The sequence below is a fragment of the Drosophila biarmipes genome, chromosome 3R (genome assembly GCF_025231255.1).
Source record: "Drosophila biarmipes strain raj3 chromosome 3R, RU_DBia_V1.1, whole genome shotgun sequence".
Taxonomy (NCBI): Eukaryota; Metazoa; Arthropoda; class Insecta; order Diptera; family Drosophilidae; genus Drosophila; species Drosophila biarmipes.
Window position 1 is genome coordinate 5091286 of NC_066616.1, and position 23036 is coordinate 5114321.

A 23036-nucleotide genomic window follows, 5' to 3' on the forward strand; every position below is an offset into this window, starting at 1 on the left:
TTAACTGATTAAACTATATGTACGCAGCCTTGTGAAAAATAATAGCGATGAAGGATGCTCCTGAAAGAGATTTCATAAAATCAATTTGCGAGATTTGATCATACTTTTGATAAATAAAACTAATCAATAGATATTAAAGGGTAAGCGCATAGCGCTGGTACTTCGGCAACCAACTTCGTGTTTCTTCGGAAGTTTTTTAACTTTAAACAAAAATATTCACTTTATTCGCATTTTCAAAGCTGTTAACTTACATCCTAAACTGCATCTATTTATGTACAATACGTTGAAGTTATTGAGGGCCTGGGCATTGCGGGCGGGGTGTGTGGTTTCTTGAGTATTTAGTTAAATAAGTTAAATTTGACTTGCGGCCACTGTGGTAACCGTGGAACACGCGGAATTCGCCGCCGTCTCATCAAAGGTTTCTCAGAATTCCTGCGAAGCATAAGGGGCTTCGATCCGGAGCTAATGTAATTGGTTACTTTAATTATTAGTCCGACTTAAAGATGCTGTGGTGCACTCTCGACTATTTCTCCATCGGTTTTTTTTGGGGTTACTCTGGGCTCAGTCTTTAAAAGCAGCTGTGCGATTCTTATGTATTCCGTGTGCATACTTTACTTTTTATGCCTGTGGTATGTGTGCTTGTGTATCCGTGTATTTGCACTGGAAGAAATCAAGGGAATAGTACTTGATTTTTTATTTTTGACATGTCTGACCAATTTAAATATAGTTTGCAGGCTCATAAGTTGTTTAAGAACACAAGCTTTATAATATTTGACAAGCTTTTCTGCTTAAATACGATGTAATGGACCTTTAATTAGCATATCCGTTGGTATCATCTGAGTCATGAATTAAAAATACTCATTGAGCATTCCCTTGTAAGAAGTCCAGGCTGTGTTTTTTTCTGAGTGTACGTGTGGCAAGCATTTTAAGCCCACTGTTATTGTGGTTTCCTTCTGATCCTTCGCCATCCTTCGGCTCCTTTTGTCGCCTCTCTCTTGCCTTCCTGCATTGACTTTCGGGCCTCAAACTGCCGTGACTTAAATTTTGTGTGTGTGCTGTGCGGCTCTGTGTGTATTTTTAAAAACCCAATTTTTTCAGAGCCTTCAGGTCTACATCGCCATAGTAATCCTCGCTGTAAAAAGCAGAAACGGGAAGTATTAAATAAATAAAAATTCTTGTTAAATAGCAGTCAAAGCGAAATTTCGTTTTAGGGGTTTCCTGGGCCGGGCTCTGATTTGTTTAATTAAATTGTTTTGTCTCTTGCCAGTCACGCTCCGAGGAATTTATGCCATGTATGTACATGGTTAAGAAGTCAACAAAATTTGATTAGGTAACGAAAAGAATTTTATTTTTGTGCGTCCGACTTCTGTTTGGTTTCCCCTGGGTTCCTGCCAAGCCCCGAGCAGCGCCTCGGATTGTGTTGTAAATTGACAAAGGAAATATTTATTAAAACCGTAATTAAAAATAATATTGTTAAAATCTTGTTACGAGCACTGCGGACGGGAGGGCTCGGGCCGCTCACAAGGATTTGTGGCCTGGCCAGATAAAATGGAATAGCGCGGACGGGGGAGGTCGAGGGAGGAGCAGACAGAGCAAAGCAACAGGACGTCAAGGATTAAAAGACGCTAGCTGGTTGGGCTGCCTTCTGGCCGCAATAACAACATTATCAGCGCACAACAAATTGCCTTTAAAGCGCAGGCAACAAGGACAAGTGCGATGGCGATGGCAATGAGCAGGCGAGGCACGCTTTCGCTGCCAGGACATGCATGTTCTCTTATCCTCCAACATCCGACACACTCGTCAAAAAAGATGAAATAAATAAAGCCTTTAAAAATACAATTTAAAAATTTTAATTACATAAAAGTCGCTTTCAGAACTGATATAAATTTCAAATTCAAATTTTAAAAGGACGCGATTTAGAGTTATAGAGTTTTGTTCCCTCAAATTTCTAAGAGGATGCCTTTTGTTTAATAATAAACAATTTAAATTCACAAATATTTTTTAAAAAATTTGTTTCAACTTAACCACTTAGAAAATGTTGACAAAAAAGTATATGTTTTAAATACATTAATATTTAACTGTTTTAAATCAAATCAGTTTCCTTGAAATATATGAAATTTTCAAAAAAAAATGTTTTCTCCCTGTGTATTTCAACACTTGTCTTCATATAAAATGCGCGCTGTGTGTGCGGATCTGGGCAGCGAATGACAAAAAGCGCAAGGCTATTAAATTAAATTAAATGGAATTGACCAAAAACCAAGGACAGCTCTTGGTCCTTGTTGAGAAGTCAGCGCCATAAATGTAGCGGCTTACTCGCCGCCCCGATGAAGATGCGGATCATGATGGTGGCGCGGCAGTCGGTGGGGGTGTAAGCTGCAAAATATGGCCCTTGTTTAGTGGTCCAAAATTGTTTTCCTTTTATTTACGTCTCTCGTCTTTCGGGGATTTCTTGGCCAACCCAGATCCCCGCCCCTGCCCCGCTGTATATATATTGACAAGCAGTTGCCGGTTCATAACTCTGGCCTGCTCTCTAGTCTTATGTTCCGCCTGTGCGTTTATATCATCATTAAAATTAATTAGAGTCAAAATGTTAAAAGGATTTCATTGCCTGGCGGACGGACTCACAGAGAGTCCGCTAGCTATTATCCATCAAGAGTTACTATCCAGTTACTCAACTCGCACACAGCGTCCGCTCGTCAGGGCTCCCCATCTCGTATCTGCGGTGGGCAAGTGACTGCTGCCCAGTTGCCACTTCTGCACGGAGGACAAAAATGTGCAGCTAGTCCTTAAGATGGGTTTTAGACTCGTAAATACCTTTCCCATGCAGTTATTAATTTTTGAATGCGAAATTCGAATTTATAAATATTACAATATTATTAACATGTCCAATACATCTTTACATAGTGAGCTTTCTTTTGCAGTTAATTTATTAATATTAAAATCTTGTCAAACCTTGAGTAGGCGTATATCCCCAAAATTTTCTCTTTAAATTATCAAATTACCTTGAGCCTAGTAAGACAATATTTATATTTTGCCACGGAAAATACACATAATAATGTGTATACTGGTCGGCATAAGTATTTTGATATCATATATAATATTTTAAGCTTACTTCTTTAATGGAAGAGTAATTTAAATGCCTTTTAGTTGATGCAAAACCTTCTTTAACCCATTCAGTACTTATTGAAATTTCCGAACTTATGTGAAAATCTACCATTTGAACTACTGTTCTTCTTATTAGACCTAAATTTTTAGATTCAAATACGAATAGTATGATTTTTAAAGGTGACAATGTCGAAAAAATTACTATGAAACAAAAAAATTTCTTAAATACATACTTCTAAAAAGTTTCAAAAAATCATAAAAAAAGCAAAATGATTTTTGAAAAATTCTGTTTGCCGTTCATATTAGTTTTGCTTAAAGAAATGTTTTCAAGACGGTAGTTATACCAACCTTTGTATATCACCTAAATTAAAATTTATTATTATAACATTTTATAGATACAAAAACCACCTGTCAACGCTTGACTACGTGTAATGCACTCGTACCTCTTCTAATTTACTTCAAAACTGCCTCTCTCCTAAGCAAATTTATTTCCACCGACTTTTCTCCTAGTGATGCAATTACTTTCGCACTGGACTCTGGAGTAATTTTGTTAAACTTAAATCATTTTTGTTTATAAAACACTTGTATGTGCGATGTGCGTAATCCGTTTTGAGTCCCCTTTTTCTGCAGCTAACCTCAGCTGGCCGCAAACATAAGCAGGACACACAGGATTCTTATGGCGCACTGGGGGCAGCAGCAACTTTTAATTGAAGATTGCTTACTTGCTGCACTTAACTGCCAGCCCGCAGCCACAACGAGAGCATTCCGAAATATATTAAAGTAAAAGATGACATCCGGCGGTTGGTGTGTGGTGTGTCCCAGGACCCGGGACGAGGTCCAGGGGATACGGGAGTGGCATTAAGAGCTGAGCCAAGAGCAACATCAAACTGAATGGATGCAGGCGACTGTATGCTCGTATTTGCCCGAAAATTTCGAGAGCTCTTTACGCGGCTTTTCTATGCCAAAAAGAGCTTATGCGACGCACACAAAGCCGTCCCACACACACACGCGCAGACAGGAGGGAGCAGAAAATGTCCTTTAGCGACAACTTGTGCCTTGAGTTTGTATAGTTTTATAATTTTTATTTAATTAGTTTTAAAACTTTTTTCCAGTGCGCCATAAATGCACACAAGCGCAGGTTCACCCACACAGCCAGAGACATTCGCACACAGAGGCAAAGTTAAAGTTGCCAGCTTTTATGAGTTAGAGGGGCGCAGGGAAGCCCCGCTCCGCTTCAAGCCCCACAGGACCTTTATCGAGGTGCCACTGCCCACGGTTGCCCCTTCCCTTCGCCTTTCCCCTCCCATTTTCCACTTTCCTTTGCCCCCAGTAAATCTGTGAGTGTGTGTGCGCGTGTTGCTGGTTCTGCCTGCAATTGTGTTGATAATTTGAAAATTCATTTAAAGTTTTTGTATCGCGTTTTTGTTTATAGAATCTAATGAATAATTAACAAAGTTCTTGTGCATTTGAAAAGACGTCAACGCGACGGAGCCAAGGACTTCCTGGTCGCCTCGAAACGCCAGCCAACTTTTCATTTGCCGCAAATATGGCTGGCAAAGTTTCATGTTTACTTATTATTTACAGACTCTAACGATGTCAAAGGGGAAAAAACGAAGCAACCCTTTAGTGGAGAGCCCCAACTATGGGATACCCCATTCACTGCTTTTTAGAAATGGTTTAAAGGGATAGTGAACAAATTGTATTGAAGAAGACATATCCATGAAAAGATCGTTAGGATATAACATTTTGTCATGTACTCTTTAAGAAAAAGTTGTAAAAAGAAATTGAACAAGAAAATTAAATGCGTTTCCCAAAAAACCTTTGATCAAAAGAAATACCGAGTTACACACTTCGTGGAAATCAAATATAACCATTTTTTTGTTTTTTTTATATTTTTGATTTTTGTTTTTTTATGTATAAAATAAAATTATAAGCTTATAAACAAGGATCACTTAAATGTACAAATCTCTAAATTTTACGCTTCATTTTGAACGATTTCTTTCATTCCTCGATGTTCTCTATATTTTGTTTACAAAACTTTGTGTCATTTTCTGCGAGCCTAAATTTGCGTGGCAATTTCGATATGTTTTAAATTGTTGGAAACAGAAACATGAAGAGATAGCAACAGTTTGACTCAGAAGAAACGAGAGAGACTTATAGATTCATAAATTAGAAACAGTACAGAAGTCAACTGAGAAGTACGAGAATGGCAGAAAATAGTTTTGATGTGGTTTGAATTTCGATTTGAGGCTGAGTATTATCTCTTTTGATTTTCATTTGATTTGTGATGTGAGGGCTTGGATTTTTGGCAGGATGGGAACTGGGGATCTGAGTTGATTGATCTTGTTGTATTGTTTTTGTAGTTGTAGTTGCTGTTGTTGTTTAGTTATTGTTGTTAAAGTTGTAGGTTCTTGTTGTAGTTGTTATGTTTATGAGGAGGAGGAGGCAGCTTTGGTTTTTTGCGCGCCCTTAGTGCGACCTTCACTGTTCAATCCAGCTAGAAGCTCGCTCTTGCGGATGCTCTTCAAATCCAGATCGCCGTAGTAGTCTTCGCTGTAATTGTAAATGGGACCAAGGATATAGAGATATGTCAGAACAGGCCAGAGATATGGATATGTGAGAGTGGCATGTGTTGAGTACAGACAGTGGGCAGTGAAAGTTCAGAGAGTGAGGAGTGTGGTGATGGGTGCGGAGTGACGAGTGGTGCAAGCGTGGCAGAAAACTCAAGTTGCTCAAGGTTGCTCAAGACTTAAAAGTAGGTTTAGAGGGTGGTGAAGAAATATCGAAGAATTTTTCATCATGTGGAAAGGTTTTGTATCCCGCAAATCAGAGGAAAGAGTTGTTTTCAAAAAATATCTTATGGAAATAGAAATAACCATTTATTGGCAAGACATTTTCGTGTCTATTTCAGATTTACACTTTTTGATGCGAATAATTTCTAGTAATACGTCGAAAATTCACCCAAGCACGACGCCGCCTGCAACCCTAGTAACTTTGACATTGGTACTTGAGGAGTGCAAAGCAAGACAAATCAAAAAGGTGCCAGCCTAGGGATAAATCGCAAGTAAATTCCAACTTACCATCCGGGAACATCCTCGGGATCCTCGCAGTTGCCAGTGCCATCACTGTCTCCGATCTTGAACACTGTGCCGATGGGGCATCCGTACTCGCGGGCCACGCCCTCCAGGCAGATGTAGTACTTGCGGCAGTCCTCGGGGTGGGCGTGGCGCGAGAAGGATCCGGCGTTGGCCAGCTCACCGGCCGCGGGGCAGGAGAATCCGTTGGCCACCTCTGAAATCGGGAAGTGGTTTAGTCATGTGACCCTTTTATTCACTGAGAATGATGAACCCACCTTCGTTCTTGCACTCGGGCACCTGGTCAGCCCACATGCACACGCGAGCATCGCGATCGTAGGCCAATCCGGGGGAGCACTGGTATCTCGAGGGCTCGCCGTTCCAGCAGTTCCAGAACACGTCGCACTTGTTCTCATCGGGGAAGATGCCGTACAGGCGAGAGCAGTGGGGAGTGGTGATTGGGGGTTCTGTAAGGAAATGTAATAAAATTATAATAAGTAATATGTATGTCTGTCAGAGATAATTTGGGTTCGTTATACAACCTCACATTATAAATTATAAACAATTGACAAAACACTTCAACTTGGCAATATTGTTATAGAGAATTGAGTTTGAGGCATTCTAATATTCCCGTTATACTCTCATTTATGCTATTTTCAAAACTAATTTTATTATTATTATTACTATAGTTATTTTAAAATGACTATTATCAAGTAATATTATTTTTCCCTTTCAAGTATAATTATTTCGGAACATGTTAATTAATGCATTTTCGTAATGCTTTTTTGAACACTGGTTGGCTCTTTTTCAATGACAACTTACCCAGCTCTGTGCGATCGCCGCAATCCACGTTGTGCAGGTAGTCGCAGTTCTCGGTGAGGTATTTGGAGTCCGTGGCATCGAAGGCCAGACCGTTGCCGCAGGTCTTCAGCTCGGCAACGCCGTTGTCGCACTTCCAGTATTTGTCGCAGGACGTGTCGTGTGGATAGAATCCAAAGTCATCGGGACATTTAAAGCTACTTTGGGCCACAGCTGAAGGGAGATGGAATTTGATTACAAATATAATAAGGCTGCAAATTGGGTCAAGTTGAACAAATCAGTCGGCTGACATCGGTGTACGAGTTGCTGTGTGCTTGGTTTTGAATTTAAAATGTTTCCATTTAACAAAAATGAAGGTAAATATTTCCCAATAGCGACACTAAGTTATCTAACTTTGGGCACGTGGCCGTTCCTTTTCATTGTTGTCCGAAAGTCTGGGCTACGAATGAACCCAAAAAGTCATTCCAAGAAGAGTCATAGCCGAAAAAGGAATCCCAACGATTGCGCAAGCGAAGCAGATGCAGATACACACGTATCCAAGATGCTTATTACCATTATGAAGGCAAGACGAGCTCGACGATGAAGACGCTGGGCACGGCCATTTGTCATCTGGCCCAAAAGGCATTCACTCTAAAAAGTCTGATGTCTGACAGAGAGACGACGGTTGCCAATAAATCTCGAAGGCAACTTTCAGCAGTCGCAGACACACACGGATCGCTGACAGCTCAGGGCCAACTGCATTTACTTTTGTTTCGTGCGATGTTTTTCTCTCCCTCGTTTTCGGGTATGGAATTACACCGAACCCTGCGACAGAGTTGAAGCACCTGAAATGCGCTACCAAGGACTTATCCCCCCCCCCCAACTTCTCCTTTCCCATCTGCGCCATCTGCACTCGTCTGTTTTTGTGGAAGCTGAGCTCAGTGCAACCGCAGGGCGTAACGAACTAAATTGCATTTGTACCATTAACTAATGCGGTATTTGCCGGCATTTTCTATATATTTGGTGTGGAAAATCAAATGGCAGCAGTCAAAAAATAATTACCCACGTGCAGTCTGGCATTGAAAAGAATTTCGCCGCCCAGCGAGGGTCCGTGTGGGTGTGTGATAATCTAATTGCAAAGCCGCAGAGTTGCGGTCACGTTTCATTTCCAATGTTCAGTGTTCAGTGCCCGCTGCTCACTGTTCAATCAAAAGTGCGCATCAATTGCCTAAGCCGCGGGCTAAGTCCGGGGTCAGGCCCCACGTTGGGCGCCAAAAGGCTCGTGCATGGGCCCCATGTTGGGCGCCACAAAAGCAGGTGCAAAGCGCCTGGGAAACCGCATGAATGCAACAATTGAATGAAAACATAGAAAAATCAACTGATTTGCTGGCCTGCATAAACAACATGCAATTTTCGTTTTGTGTGTGTAAACTAATCAAATATCAAATTTTACATTTACGCAGTTGCAATGCTCGCGCCAGATCCTCGAATAAATCAAAGCTGCGGCATCCATAAAATTATTTGCCGACTTTAATTAAAAACTGTTATTTTCGCTGCGTATTTATTTTCGCCATACATATATGATTGGCTTAGGCAGTCATTTAGCCAGTTCCGATTCTCAAAAAAACATTGCTTGTTTACCCGCTTTGCGTTTTGCGCTTCGCGTTTTTTTATTGTAATTTTGTTAATTACGCAGTTTGATCGCAGCCGCAGTTTAAATTTGAATTTAATAACGCAGCTGGCACGTTTGTTATAATTTTTAAACTCATAGAATTCTAATTTACTGCCGCATGTAATGGTAGTCTTGTGAGATTGGTCAGCGACATCAATTAACCGGCCGTTTCACGGTTCGAGGACGGCCATTGGCGAGCACTTAGCCAGGTATTCAGTGAGCCAGGCACTCCGACTACAATAACTTTGTTTCACCTGCAACTGTGCGGAAAGAGTGCACTGTGGCAGCATGTTTTCTGCCACAGCCGCAGGAATGGACCGCAGTCCTAATGCCTTCGCACACACATGCTCCGGGCGATGATTGTGCACTTACAGCTGTGTGTGCTTCCGGCCACATGTTTTCTGAGCAATTACTGGGACACCTGGCTCTCAGTGCGTATGTGCAACGTATTGCAAAGCCTAATGTTGCGGCAAGCCGGCGGGGAAAGGTGTGTTTATTATGACTCCGTAATGCCACACACTAATCCTTTAAAAATGTTTTCATAGCATCATATCTCATTCAATTTGTAAAGCATCAAAAAAGGGGTGAGTGGTTCTAATCAGCATTTCGATTTCGAGGGAATTGATGGGTGTTATTCCTGAAAGCATTTTGCAATAACAAGACATTAAGTCCAGCCCAAAAGTGACTCACATACTTAGCATTCAGTAGGAATTCTGCTGAAACAGATAGCATCTAACCATATCACGCGCTACTCTACCCATTATCTAACAAGAGCTGAGATTCTGTTGACATGACATAACAGCTAAATTAGCTCCGAGCAGGCCGCAAGACGAACGAAAATGAAAGCCAAAGCCCCGGCTAGCCCACATTCTGGCCGAGAACCGGTTCGGCCAGATTCTAGACCAATTACTAACCCACTCTGAGGTCTGGCGGGCGAAGTGTCTTTTGTTCGCGACGGTGCCGCCCGGCGCACCTTGGAAATAAATAGTTTGGCCGGCATGCCAATGCGGCACACGGTGTTCTTGTGTGTGCCACACTATATAAGGCACAATCTGCATCGACCACGTGAGCCAGCGAATTATTTATAAGCTAGTTAGACTGATTGCCTGGTGTGGCGTGCTATTTAATTTACTGTTCGGCCATAATTGGTTTATCTATCAGCGCGGAGCGCTTAATTACATTTTTTGCTCCTTTGGCGCAAACAATGCGGAGGGGCGTCGCTGTTTATGTGCATTTAAATAATACATTTTATTGACATTTTAACAGTTAAACCGACATTTGTGTTGGTCTTATTGGTTGATTGCACACCATTGGCACTGGCCGACCCCCAGCCGCTGTTTATCATTCGTACATCCGCTCGTCCATTAACATAATCATTTAATTAACCAAAAATGCACACAACACTGGCGCTGCGCAAATTACAAGCTCTATGGAGCTCGGTTTAATGAAATTAATTTATGTGTTACTCAAATGACAGACACTGTCAAGATGCAAATGAATTCATAATTTAAAATTGCAAAATTGCAAATTGTCCGAGGGTTTTTCAATAATTCACAGCCGCATTCTGTAATTAGATGCGAGTGAAACGCATCCAGAGCCACACATCTTTGGGTCGCCTCGAAGGGAAGACGGTCGTAGCGTATCATGACAAACGATGACAAGTCCCCGTTGCATGCCGGCCAACTCAGTTGTCAGCCCATAAATACCAGTATCAGAGCAATGAACCCCGCGGAGGGCGGGACATTAGCATTTGGCATGCCGCAAACAAATTCAGAGGCATTATGAAGGACCCGGGCCAGGACACGGACCTGGCCATAATCGCCGCCAGCCCCGCGGCTGCGATCGCCATCCCAATCGCAATCGCAATCGCAGGTGCCTCTTTTGGCCCTCGACGGCACAAGTGTGTATCTATCATTTGCGGGCTGTAACTCCGCTCCGCCCGGCATAGTGTGGTGTTATTTTTATCGTTGTTTGTCTTCTTGTCTGGCAAGACATCGCCGCCGTATAAATCAAGAAAATTGCTGACATTTAAGCACGTTTCGTTGGGGAGCCTCTGGCCCGTTAGGTATTTACCCGGCAACCAGCACTCGAGCATTTCCGCTAAATGTTGCCGTCTTCCAAAAACTGTTTTTGCATGCGCTGCGCCGACAACATCGTAATGATATTTAAATATTTGCCCACATTGCTGGCGGCCCGTCCGTATGTGGGTTAATCTGCGTTTGGATTGTTTCGTCTATTGTTTGTCTATTGCCGGTGGTTGTTGGCTGGGAAGTGCGCAGAATTCTGATAGTATTTGCCGACCGGTTCGATAATACTTTGGACTTAAGAAAGGAAGTGCTCCGTCAGAAATTACTAATCAAAAACAGTGTGTTACTCTGTTTTCTAAAATTTTAACTGTGGAAAATCAATTGGAAATTGTTCAATACCGTTCCCTTTCCCAGCTGTCAAGCTAATTGTAATTTAATATTAAATTTTGTTAGAAACAATTATCGAAACTAAAAAAATGATTGGTAAGTTGGGTTTCGATTTCTCAAATATTCTTTCAAAGCATTTGGATGTCCCTTTAACTGGAGTTGGCTCGAAATCCCCAATTGTTTCTACTTGCCACAGATCGAGCCATAAGTCCGATGGCCCAAGAAGGCGACTTAGTTGTATTCATGTATTCATGTATTTACCGCTGAATAGATACGACTTTTTCAAATTTAACGCATGGACGCTGGCGCTTTTGAGAAAAATTGATTTTCAATGCCTCGCTGTCGCCGCCAAAAGTGGCATGCAAATTGAGTTTTAAAAGCGCCGCATTCGCCCTCTCGCTGCTGGCCATAAATCAGCATAGATAGCCCGGCGCGTGTGTGTTGGCCTAATGCAACCTATAGAATTCGGCACACCCAGTTGCATGTCGGCTGCGGCGGCCCTTTCATTTGATTTTGTTGCCGCAAAATAAAAACATTCGAGCGTGACTTGCGCTCCCTGTGAGGCAACAGCGAAATAGAAAAATGGCTAAATTTATTTTGTTTGTCTTTGGCCACATTCTTTTTGCAGCTGCGGTTGGTGTTAGTTTTCGATACGCAACCGCAAGAAGGGAAAATATAATCGAGAGTCAAAGGCGGAAATTTATTGTGTGCTCTCGTTTTCGGAAATCTTTGCCCCGCTTAAATTGTTTATCGCCGTGATTAGCAGGCTGGCTGTAACTTTTTCGACCCTACTAAGGGAAGTCGGTGCTTTAAAGCCGAGCAAGTGGACAAGTGAACAAGTGAGCAGTCGGGTTGGCAAGTGCCGTTGCATAATTAATGTCAACTTGAACTTGACAATGCACGGCGGCTTTTCGTCAAAATGGGCCCATTAAGGCTTTTATGTTTCGGGCCGTTGTTACGTTTAATAACTTGGAAATTGCTGGCAATTAAGTTGAGCAGCGAAATTGCTTTTGCGGCCATGCACGACTTGGCAGAAAAATGCATGGCACGCAATTCGCAAAAGTTTAGGTTGAATAACCAAAAAGCGAACGGCTTTAGATTGAGATTGGGATTTTGGGGAGTGGCCGAGTCGGTTGCGTAGTTAAAATTCCTGAGCCTAGCCCAGTTGTACCCCATCCATTAGGCATCTTCGTGGCAGTTATCTAAGAGCTGTTCAATGTCAATGTCAGAACAGACGTATCTCGACTCGGCCACACCCCGGCGGAGTGTGCGAAATCGAAGCCAGGAATCCGAGGCTTTTTCCGCTGGTTATCTAATGCAGGCCGAATCTGAATATCGCTTGCAACACCGAGACCGATTTCGCAATCGAGTTGCAGCGGAGCCAGACGATCGTCGCTGTTGTAACCTCTCCCAGCTTTTAAGGCGGCTGCGATGAGGTAATGAAATCGAACCGAGCCAGCCAATAGATGCGGAGATTCGTAGATGCATGGATACAGATACTGCTGTGCGGCGTAACTGTATCTGTGCATCTGCGTGGAAAACTCGGCCTGGGCTGGGACTGGCTCAATCACATTTCCCTCCGCTCGGTCTCGCTTTTCGTTTTCGCTGCTCGCTTTTCCCTGCTCGATTTCGTTTCGTTGGCGATCGCTGGTAAAAGTGGAGCAGTGATAGTTGATTTACCCGTCGTTGCACAAGCACACTCTCGATTTTTGCACACTGATTTTCAGCACTCAAGTGTCCTTCGTGTTGCGCAAGCGGAAAGCATTTTCCACTCGCCGCCGTTCATTTCACTTAGCTAGCTAGAGATACATACCGGCTCCGAATAATGCCACAAACACCACGAAAAACTTCTTCATTTTGCGAGTGTAGTTATTGTTTAGTTGGGATCGGGACTTGAACCGACGGAACCGCACTTGAAAAAACTGAGGCTGGAACTCTAACTGAATCTGCGCTCCACTGGCACCGACGACTCGAAATGTGTGTGGTTTCTGGCGGAGCGGTAGCTTTTTATACCGCTGCGCATGCGCAACGTCGCGAACAATCCAGGCGTCGTATTCTGCTGGCGCCGGCGTCGGCATCGGCGTCCGCGACTGCGCAGGCAGCGGCCGCGGCACTGCAACGGTATTCGTAGCAGCCAGCTTTTCGGTCGCTACGTGGCGCACCCCTCTCTCCACTCTCTCTGGCCTTTCCCACCTCAACCTACCTGCTTTGTATGCAGGCAGCGGAGCCGGCTGCGCTGCCGTTGCCGACGGCGACGCCGGCGTCTATTGTTTTGTGGCCCAAACCATTTGTCAATTGAGCTTTTTCACTTCTTTTTGCTCCGCCTGCCTGCGCTTTGCATTTTTCCTTTTCTTTATTATTTTTTATGTGCTTTTTAAGGTGGGGGTTGCAAATGGAATTTGCCCGAAAAGGTTCAGAGCACTGTGACTGTAAGTGTTTGTGTGAGTGTGGGCAACTAGCGTTCAATTTGTATCTGCAGCTAATCACGGCTGAGGGCACGGCATCTTACAATCCGAAAGATTTGTCGCTGTTTTCGTGGCTGAACTTCACCTCTGCGAGTGAGTCAGCGCGCTCTAGTTCCATTGGCTCTCCGTTTATCTATAAATATTTTTTTTACATCTGATCAATTTCTGGCTGACAGTGCTGACTCTGCTTCCTGCAAACTAGCAGATACTTCGACTTATGGTTGAACCTTGCCAGTTTTGCAAGTGAGTCATGTGTTTCCGGAAGTAATTTCATCTATAATTACATTTTTTGGATGTAATATTTTATAGTTTCTAGTACATATTTGACCAAAAGCATTCTGTAAATATTTTTTTAATTAGACGTAAGATCAGTTTCTGGTATACAAGATTTTATTTTACCTTTGAGCATTTAGATTTTTCTAATAGGGTTTGAATGATTTGTTTGCCGAAAACATCGTTTCTTATGGCTAATGTAGAAATTGCGTACTCGACGAGGTGCCTGTTGCAAGCGAGACTCATTCGTAGCTTTAATTTAATCAACTCCATTAGCATGATTTCCTAATGCGATGGCCAACCGGTGGCCGGCAATGCAATTCGAATTATGCATCGATCGCCCGCGCCCCCCAAGTAAATGAAAATAAACAAACGTCGAGAGCCATCTTGCCCATAGTCACTCAACTGGCTGGCATTTAAAACAGGCCGTCATCTCGAATGCAGTGCGTGCCAGTAAAAGGTAGGCCAGCCAGTTGTTTTTGCTGCGGCTGCATTGGCCCGGTGAGATGTTGTTGTGGCTGCGGCTATTAAAAGTGACCCAGCTCGGCGGTCAACGGCAGCCACTCCACTCGGCGGCGCCTTCGAGTGGCAAGGAGCGAAATCGCAAAAAATGTGTGCAATTAAATGCAAGAAATGTGATTCAAGGTTTCGGAATGCAGGAAGAATATGAAATTACAGTCAGCGACTGCTGCAGAAAAGTTACGGCCGACGTCGATGGAAAATTGAACTGGGGGCACTGAGGAAAAAGCAGCAGTCAGTGCTAGAAGTCCAACTAGCTGACACACAGAACAAAGCCAGAAATGCTTATATTAAAAAGTAAAGCCATTAATACAGCAATTATTAATTCAGTTCTTAAACGATTTAGAAAGGCTTTGGGATAATATGTGGGTGAATTAACTTTTAATAACATTGTATTATACCTATTTTGGAACGACTTAGCACATCAAGAAAACGTGCTTTTGATTTTGAATTACTCTTTCCTAAAAAATGTTGAAACGTGTTAAACGCTAAATGGCTTTTTTGAGCTATGGCTGTTTTGCACTAAGTGAGAATCTAATGAGCTTTATAATTTGAGTAATCTCACCAAAACGATTTAAACGATGCAGATTCAGTGGCCTGAGCTTGAACGACCTTTAAAAAATAGCTATAGAACATGGTTATTGAACATTGATTAAACTCGAATGTCAACTTCCTTTTGGTTAAAGACTAGTTCGAGCTATGAAGACTTCGAGCCGAGTTGGGTGTAGAGAAATGTAACCGTACCTAGGTTTTCACTTATGACTGGCTGAATCCAAAAGAGCGTAAATACAGACTCTGTTTGGACATTTTTTCCTGTGTTGGGCTCGGGTTCAGCCGAGTTCGGGCGAGTCGAGTTGGCTGGGCTGTGTTATTGAAGTGGAGGCTAGAAGACTTGCGACTGGCTGCCTACATGTCCAGACGGCGAACCAGTTTCAGAAGTGCAAAAGCAGCAGCCACAACAACTGCTGGATCAACTGCAGCAAAAAACCAAGCTACCTTGTCAGCTATGCTTTCGCTTTCAATAGCAGTTTCGAATAGTTACTCATAGCCCAGTTGGCTATTTCTTGCTTTTGTTTCAGGAGCCGGAGCCCAGATTTTTCGGGTTCTTTTAGGGTTCAGAAACTGGTTGCCACGCAGCTGTATTCGTGGCTCTGTTTATTCTGCAACGGGGCGTAGTCGCCCAATTGAATGCCAAATTATGCCAGAGCGGTTTGAAATTCTGCTGTCTACTGGCCAGTTAAGACTATCATAGTAATTTTCGAGCGCCAAATTAAAAGATATTTGAAAAATGCAAAAATTGCATCAGATGCAGGCGGGAGATTGTGAGCGGCTTTAATTGTTGATTTTAGCAGGCCATTTGTGGGTGGGTGCGGTTGCAGTCTGAAGTCTGTTTTCTGTTTTCTGCCGTCTGTAGTATGCAGCATGTAGTCTGCAAACGCCATCGCCACCGCCATCGCATGTGCAACGCGGAAGAAAAGTTGTTTGGCCCGAACCACACACTCCCTTCCCCTTTCCCCCTAAACACGTGGTAAGTGCATGCCATTTGTATCTCACAGATACTCGAGCGCACAGAGGCCCCAGCCTGAGTGATTGTGAGTGAGCAGCGATCGGTGGATCATTTTTAGTCGGGCTTATTTGGCCAAGCGGGTTCTTGGGTATTTGGCAAGTGCATTTGTGAAACGGTAATTTGTCGTAAAGTCGCGTTCGTGACTGGAATCTTTCGAATCACACACAACACACAACCCGTTAGAACGGTTTCCATTTAATTATGCCTATTTGTATATGCACTTGTACGCCTGCAAACCGTCTCATTGAAATCCAACTCGGTTCGACCCAGTTCGGAGGGTGCGGTGGAAAGTTAGGCCGTTAATTGCATCGGGAGGCTAGGTGTCACTGCGATATCACCTGCGAAGGTGGAGTGAATAAAATCAATGAGGCTGGCTAAGGTTACATGCAAATGCCCGAGATACTAGGTCGGAGGCAAGGTCTAGGCCAGAACTGACCAAGGAAAACTGTTTAGATTAGTGGGAAAACTAATTCACACGATTGAGTTATTATTTTCATGAGAAGAAAAACTCATTTTTATGGTGAAGAAGAGTAAAAATTAGAATAGGCTACTACAATAGATAAATGGGAAGTTTATAATTCCTCGCATTTAATTAGTTATCCCAACGTGCAATGTTTATTTTATATTTTCGTTTCAGCGATATAGTAAGAATAACCACACCCTTAATACACACCTCTCATTTATGTGAACGGAATTCGTTTTAATTGAAAGCAACAAACGAAAAAAATCATATAAATTTATATAACTTAACTTTAACTGGTATAGACACTCCAAAAAGGTTTTTTTTAACTCATTTTGTACATTTTGTTAAAAACGAATGCTTTCTCGACGTCTGCCTTGAAATAAATCCTAGAATATTTTAAAAGTGTTTTTCAACAATATGTCAAATATTAAACAAGATTAATACTAAAGGAAGTTCTGCTTTAGACCAATAAATGTACGATTTTTAAAACTTATAAATAAATAATAATTTAAGCTCAAGTGTGTACAAAACAATGCAATGAAGATTTGCGACCCTGCGCTTCTATTATAAAATATAGAGAAGATGAGTAATAATTAAGTTGATGTGCATTAGAAGAATCATTGAATATGTCGTCAATTACTGTCGGTAAGCGCCATGTCATCAGGTTTAATCAACGTTAATTGGTGACCTCAACTCTGACCCACGAAATAGCTGACCATCCTGCACTTAACCCATCATTTTAGCAACAAGATAATTATTTAACAAACGTTTGCCCAGCTCGCAGGCCTGACAATTGTCTCGAGTGTTTGCTCACCTTGTCGTCCGTTAATTTTTATGTCACTAAGTTTATGTCTGCTGAAGGCGGTGTTTTTACATAAGCCAATTTCATTGGCCAACCCACCGGGACCGGCCAAATGGGGTCCGAAAAGCCGCGGGTCAGTGGAAAACTGCAGCCGACACTGCAGCGGCCGAGCGTTTTATCGAACGTAACGCCGTGATTTCAATATATTGAACAATAGCATTTCTTATTTCTCATTTCACAGCTCACAGTTTTCATTTATTAACTAATTTCGGATTTATGTAATCCCCAAGTGGCAGGCCTCGGTCTCGACCGATTACACGCAACCACAGTCCGAGGTCAATGATCAGTGAAATTCACTTTCAAAATCGAAATCCGTTGAAAAGTGCTTACTTCCACGGCCAGTGTTTATCCCAGGGCGGAAGCCCAGATGATTTCGACGGAGATTAATTTGTCAGATCGAAACTGAAGTTGAGTGGAAGAGCTTTTAGGGTGTTCCCAAATCGGGCACGGCCACCGCCCACGACCCAGCTTCCAAGACCCAAAGCCCATCAACCCATCATCATCATCATTGGCAGCACACACCTTCATTAGGCGGGCTGCACTTTACCACACTTGAAATCGCAACACAATGAATAAATCTGCATAATTAATTCCCACCTTAGATGCCGAGTTAATGAGTTGGGTGTTTGCACCGAATTGAAGGCAGCAAACACGCACAGGTTGTTGACTCCTTCAATGTTTCGCCAGCTCACTTTCGATTTCGACTGCGGTACGGTTTCGGTCCAGCTTGGACACTCATAAAATCCACATGCCGCCCAGATGTATTTTTAATTATGGTCATTTCACGTGGCTCTGCCACCGGCACCCCTCCGGAACAGGGATCCCAAATAATTCCAAAAAGGCGAGAAGCAGAAGCCACCCCGTTAAGTGGAGATTTGATTTGCATGCGGAATGTGCCGAAAGTTGCACAACCCTGATGTATTTTTAATTGTATTTGCCAGGCCCAATTTGCAAATGTCATTAAACGCAGCTGGCCTGCATTTAGCGGCAAGTTCAGTTCCCAACGGAGCCAAGGACAAGCCCATTGTTATCTCCGAGCATCTCTCGGTTTTATCAAAAGGCCGGTTAATGTATTGACCACGATTCGAATCGGATCGAATTCGATTTAGTTTCAGCCCCAGTCCCAGTTTGGGCTTTCGATGTTCGGTTTTCAGTTTCTTTCTCACCATAAAACACTGTTGCCAAAAAGAAGACCACGCAAAGCGATCGACGCGCCCTGGCAGAAACTGGGTTATAACCTTGAAATCTGGCAGACAAAAGAGGCGCTTTTAAATTCCAGCATCTCAATAAATTCAGCGGACTTCGGCGGGGAAGAAAGCCGAATTAATGCGACAGGTCGCAGCCCTGCCAGCAATTTATTCAAAATCAATTCAAATCAATGCCGAGCCCGATGGAAATGCTAAGCGCCGACTCGGGATCGTTTTGAAATCGCACACCGCGAGTTGCCAAAGTTGCAGGCGGCTGCATTTCAAATTGCCACAGGTCAGGCGCGCCTGCAGCATCTTCATCTTTATATTCCCACCGGACAGTCCAGTTTTCCGCCGCCGGTGGTGCTGATCTCCGTACTAAAGATCGGCGGTGCTGTGTCGTCATCGTTGTCATCACGGTTGCCCCACCGAAAGCCGTTTGGCAACAACTGGCGGCGGGGAAAAAACAATTAACTATATAACGAAAATTTGTCCAAATTGTGACTGTGCGAGAGTGAAAGAAGAGAGGAAATCGAAAACTGGATTTATAATTTTACGGCCAAACACGCAAGAAAACGAGCCAAGGTCATTGCGAAGAAATTGTGGGGGAAACGTCCACAGAAACAAATTTTTTCTGTACAACAAGGCGGAGATAAAGTGAAATGGGCTTAGAGAATAAGAAAGTCGATTGGTTTGCTTCATATCGTTCGGAATATATCTGTTTATCTGAATTAAGGGATCGTGTTTAAAAAAAAAAGTAATGAGAATTTTACCAAAAAATGGATTTCCTTTTTTCGGCACTATAAGTATTTATTACTTGATTAGTTAAAATACAACTAAAATCGAACAAAGAAAATTTCTATTATAGAAAAATCTGGAAATATTTTAAGATTACTCGTCTTGGCTGGTGCTAAAACATAAAGATGTAGCTCTCAGCCTATAGCATTTCTTCGCCTGTATCTTAAATTCGTGGAAGTGGAAGCAACGCGGTTGTTTTCGTGACGGTTTGGCCGATCTGGCAGAACCACTTTGGAGTTATTTGCTGTTTTGCCCACTTGCAATTGCGTCGATGAAGATCTCTTCATCGGACTGGGATGAGGCGACGCGTTTTGTTAAACATGTTTTGCTCACTGGCAGAGCCCGGTACCCAAAACCCGAATCCGGTTGCTCAAAATGCGTAAAGTGGGACGATGTCGCTCCTTTGCAAGCCGGCCGACCAGAAAAGACATTTTTAAAAGCCCGACGAGTGGCCGGGCCAAATGCCAAAACAAAAACACCAAATCAATTAACGGCATTCAATAGCAGCACAATCCACAGTCCCAGCGACTGTTGGCAGGTGTTGATCAATAAAATGCAACTGGGCAGCTGGCCCATCGCCATCGATCTGCGATCCACGTTGCGTAACTCCTGCCGAGGTTCTTTGCGCAATCGAGTCCGAAACTTGACCAAGGCGCCTTGATTAGGGCGTTCTTATCAGCGCGCTCTATGTAAGCAGCAGATTCAACTTGAGGTAGACTAAAATGGGGTTATCATCGGGGAGGGGAACACACTAAAAATTGAATCTTTAACGATGAATGTATATAAATATGTACTTTAAAAAAATTTACAATACACTTTAGGTTCTTCAGCGCATAAATACTTTTTCTAACAAAAGTTACGTTTACGTTACATACAGTCACGCATATAATATTTGCCCTTCTTTTCTAATAAATGAGGCGGAAAGTCAATTGCTTAGCTTTCAGTGCGGTATAAATAAAACGAAGAAAAATAGCTTATTTTGATTAAAATAGTTAGTAAAATGAATCCGGAAAAAAGCCCTCTAGTTTTTGGCAAAATAGTGCGTATGCAACCCTTGAAATTATCCGCAGTTATAAACTTATCGTTGTAATTCGACTAATTTTTTTAAGTGTTTCACATTGATGGCAGCGAGGTGGTCTATGATTTCGCTTGAGCTTCAGTTCTTAATCAAGCAAAGAACGCGTAGGAAAGTACTAGAAAATTTATGAATTGTCGAGCCATGCGAAAGAGGACTGGAATATTAGTTGCCTTATGTCTATGCCTTTTTGTGGTAAGCAAAAGTGTCCTTCTCTGAGGAGTCTGAAATGCAGTTTAAAGTATAAAACGATTGATAGAAGGAAAGTCTGGCCTTGCTGCCACACGAGAGCGAGGTCATCAACAAGTGCATTCTGAGCTACGGTGGACTTAATCCGGAGACTGCCGAGCGATTAGGAAGATTCAAGGATTGGGCGGAGGGCTACGAGGAGATTCCGTGCTTCACGCAGTGTTACCTAGCCGAAATGTTTGACTTCTACAATAGCAGCACTGGTTTTGATATGGACGCAGTTGTGAGAGCTTTCGGAGAACCCGTCTACACTGCTTGTCAGAGGAAATTGGAGCTGCCGTTTGGATCCGGACTGAGTAGCTGTCAACATGCATACGAGGGCTTTCACTGCATCACCAACGTGAGTAGGCAGTAGACAATAAGCCTGACCTTTGACCCTCGGAAAGGTTTCTTTTAGGAAAAACTGCAATCAGTATATAGAATCTTTCTCTTTTTGTAATATTTACTATGTAGCTACAATTTAAATTAGTTCAAGGTTTTTTTTACAATTGCTACCTGCGCTGATTCATTGCAGGCCGAGAACCACCCCTTCACGGTGATCGACAACATGGCGAACATCTCCTTGTCCGCCAAAACAGCGATGAAGGAGTGCCTTCAGAATGTTGACCAGGCCAAGTGGAAGCGCTTCGCTGCCTACGGCGAGTATCCCGTCATCGAGCCGATTCCCTGCTACACAAGGTGCTTCCTGGACAAACTGCACCTCTTCGATCAGCAAACGCGTCTGTGGAAGGTGGGCGCCATGAGGCAACACCTGGGCGTTCCAGCCAGAGGAGCCTCCATCAGGTCCTGCCACCTGCAACGCGGCAAGGACCGCTGTGCCACCTACTACAAACAGTTCACCTGCCACGCCCTGGCCCTGGCCTGAGCGATCGTCTCTCTTCAAAACACAACAATCGGTTGTTTAAATAAATTTAATAGTGTGCAAATATTTCTCAATTAATTTAATGTGTAGTTTAGTTGTAGCTCTAGAACACTAATACCTTTGGGTCTCAAGACTAAGCCTTCGTCTCCTCCACCAGCTGGTTTCCATTCACTCGCTCCCAGCACTTGTACTCCTGGTACATCCAGGAGCACTTGTTGGGCGCCTCCTGCCGCTGCTTCTCACTTAGGCGGCAGCCACTGTAGTCCGCAGTGACCGAGTGATCCTCGTTTTCGGAGGGACCGAATGCCTGCTGCCAGTTGGCCAGGCGCCAGTTGCCGGCGGAATCGTAGAAGGCCATGGCGTCGGCGAAGCACTGGAAGAGACACGGGATGGGCTCCTTTGCCTTCAGCTTACTGTACTGGAGCAGCTCCACGTTGGTGGCGTTCAGCTGGCGGGAGCACTGCAGCAGGGTGCTCAGGCTAGTGCCCGCATGCATCTCGGCCTGCTTGAGGCACCTGAGTCCGCGGTAGGCGAATGTGCAGCCGTCGGAGGACATCCTCCTCAGCTCGAATCTGCAGTAGTTGTACACATCTGCGCCCAGGTCGTCGGTCAGCCGCTTGAGCTTCCACTTGTTGGCCTCGCTGTCGAACCAGCCCTTCTCCCTGGCCAAGCAGCGCATGAGACAGGGCAGCTCCTCCCGCGTCCACGACGGATACCGCTCCAGCTTCTGGAGGTCGTCGGCGATATTCTCCGGCGTACTCAGCTCCCGCAGGCACTTCTCCAGCGTCTGGGCGTCGCCAGAGAGATCACAGAGTACCTATAAAGAAGATTGTATATTAACAAAGATCTTGCATGGAACAAATATTGTTTTCACTGAAACAAATCCAGGACAAATATATTTAAGAAATGTTTAGTCAACAAAGATTTTTCAATTAACTAAACTAATTAAAATTTCTTCAAAATAAGTAAATTCTGAAATTTTTAACTCATTGTCAATTTCCATATTGAAATGTCTCTTGAAAATACGGAACTTTGATTAAATTGAAAAAGTTTGTTTGACAGAGAGCTTACTGGAGGCTGAAATAAAGTGTTCATATAATAAGAATGTTTGTTAAAACAATTACTTAATTTGTAAAAATGAAGTTTAGAGAAAAAGTAATTGTCTAAAAATTAGTTAATTTTTCGTTTTTCAATTTCTAAGTCATTTAGGGATATTTAAAATTTGTAATATCAAACAGTATGATATAATACTATTTATTATAATTTTATTTATAGCTCTGCCATTGGAGAGCTCTAACAAAGGATTTAACTTTAGTTACTAATATCTAAATAACTTGAGACGCAGTACTTGTGGGAATTTCTACATTCTGAGCACCCTCACCTGGCTGGAGATCAGGCACAGAGTGAGTAGAACAATCCACGGGGCACTCATCTCTCCGCGGGCAATGCACAAACTGAACTAGCGTCGAAAACATCCGCCCGGGCGAAGTCAACGATCAGCTGCCTGCGATGCAGCGGAGTGGAGGTTATCAGCGAGTCGAGATTACGCCGGCGGGTTCAACGAATTCCAGAAGTTCATCCGCCGGAGAGTGGACGTGGATGCACAGAATATACTCAAATACTCAAAAGCGCGTGGCCCGATCGCCTTGGTCT

At 43.3% G+C, this 23036-nt stretch overlaps 3 protein-coding genes across 6 annotated transcripts; 1 reads left to right on the top strand and 2 right to left on the bottom strand.

The window, feature by feature from the left end:
- Positions 1-211: 211 nt before the first annotated feature.
- Positions 212-13049, bottom strand: LOC108027276 (protein obstructor-E). 2 transcript variants are annotated; one of them, XM_017098651.3, is made up of 5 exons: positions 12877-13049; positions 7002-7211; positions 6458-6646; positions 6186-6396; positions 212-1132 (listed from the first exon to the last, which is right to left on the bottom strand). In XM_017098651.3, the coding sequence occupies exons 1-5, from the start codon at positions 12917-12919 to the stop codon at positions 1078-1080; spliced, it is 708 nt and encodes a 235-aa protein (XP_016954140.1). In that variant the 5' UTR covers positions 12920-13049; the 3' UTR covers positions 212-1077. The 2 variants fall into 2 exon arrangements, with proteins under 2 accessions (XP_016954140.1, XP_016954139.1); XM_017098650.3 differs by lacking the exon at positions 212-1132 and adding an exon at positions 5087-5658 and having other exon boundaries at positions 12877-13048.
- On the top strand, positions 7913-21449 carry LOC108027277 (uncharacterized). 3 transcript variants are annotated; one of them, XM_050888523.1, is made up of 4 exons: positions 7913-8094; positions 20307-20467; positions 20532-20861; positions 21036-21449. In XM_050888523.1, the coding sequence occupies exons 2-4, from the start codon at positions 20402-20404 to the stop codon at positions 21384-21386; spliced, it is 747 nt and encodes a 248-aa protein (XP_050744480.1). In that variant the 5' UTR covers positions 7913-8094; positions 20307-20401; the 3' UTR covers positions 21387-21449. The 3 variants fall into 3 exon arrangements, with proteins under 3 accessions (XP_050744480.1, XP_016954141.1, XP_050744481.1); XM_017098652.3 differs by lacking the exon at positions 7913-8094 and adding an exon at positions 19362-20236; XM_050888524.1 differs by lacking the exon at positions 7913-8094 and having other exon boundaries at positions 19362-20467; positions 20535-20861.
- On the bottom strand, positions 21417-22890 carry LOC108027278 (uncharacterized). Its single transcript, XM_017098653.3, has 2 exons — positions 22765-22890; positions 21417-22200 (listed from the first exon to the last, which is right to left on the bottom strand). The coding sequence occupies exons 1-2, from the start codon at positions 22813-22815 to the stop codon at positions 21517-21519; spliced, it is 735 nt and encodes a 244-aa protein (XP_016954142.3). The 5' UTR covers positions 22816-22890; the 3' UTR covers positions 21417-21516.
- Positions 22891-23036: the final 146 nt, after the last annotated feature.

What these genes read in the sequence shown, in the direction of transcription:
- LOC108027278 (XM_017098653.3), bottom strand. Translation starts at nt 22,815, where the DNA reads ATGAGTGCCCCGTGGATTGTTCTACTCACTCTGTGCCTGATCTCCAGC. An exon ending in TGTGCCTGATCTCCAGCCAG is followed by an intron (nt 22,201 to 22,764) that starts GTGAGGGTGCTC and finishes TCTTCTTTATAG; the next exon opens with GTACTCTGTGATCTCTCTGG.
- LOC108027276 (XM_017098650.3), bottom strand. Translation starts at nt 12,919, where the DNA reads ATGAAGAAGTTTTTCGTGGTGTTTGTGGCATTATTCGGAGCCG. An exon ending in GCCCGAGTGCAAGAACGAAG is followed by an intron (nt 6,397 to 6,457) that starts GTGGGTTCATCA and finishes TCCCGATTTCAG; the next exon opens with AGGTGGCCAACGGATTCTCC. An exon ending in CCCGAGGATGTTCCCGGATG is followed by an intron (nt 5,659 to 6,185) that starts GTAAGTTGGAAT and finishes TTACAATTACAG; the next exon opens with CGAAGACTACTACGGCGATC.
- LOC108027277 (XM_050888523.1), top strand. Translation starts at nt 20,402, where the DNA reads ATGAATTGTCGAGCCATGCGAAAGAGGACTGGAATATTAGTTGCCTTA. An exon ending in TATGTCTATGCCTTTTTGTG is followed by an intron (nt 20,468 to 20,531) that starts GTAAGCAAAAGT and finishes AACGATTGATAG; the next exon opens with AAGGAAAGTCTGGCCTTGCT. An exon ending in GCTTTCACTGCATCACCAAC is followed by an intron (nt 20,862 to 21,035) that starts GTGAGTAGGCAG and finishes GATTCATTGCAG; the next exon opens with GCCGAGAACCACCCCTTCAC.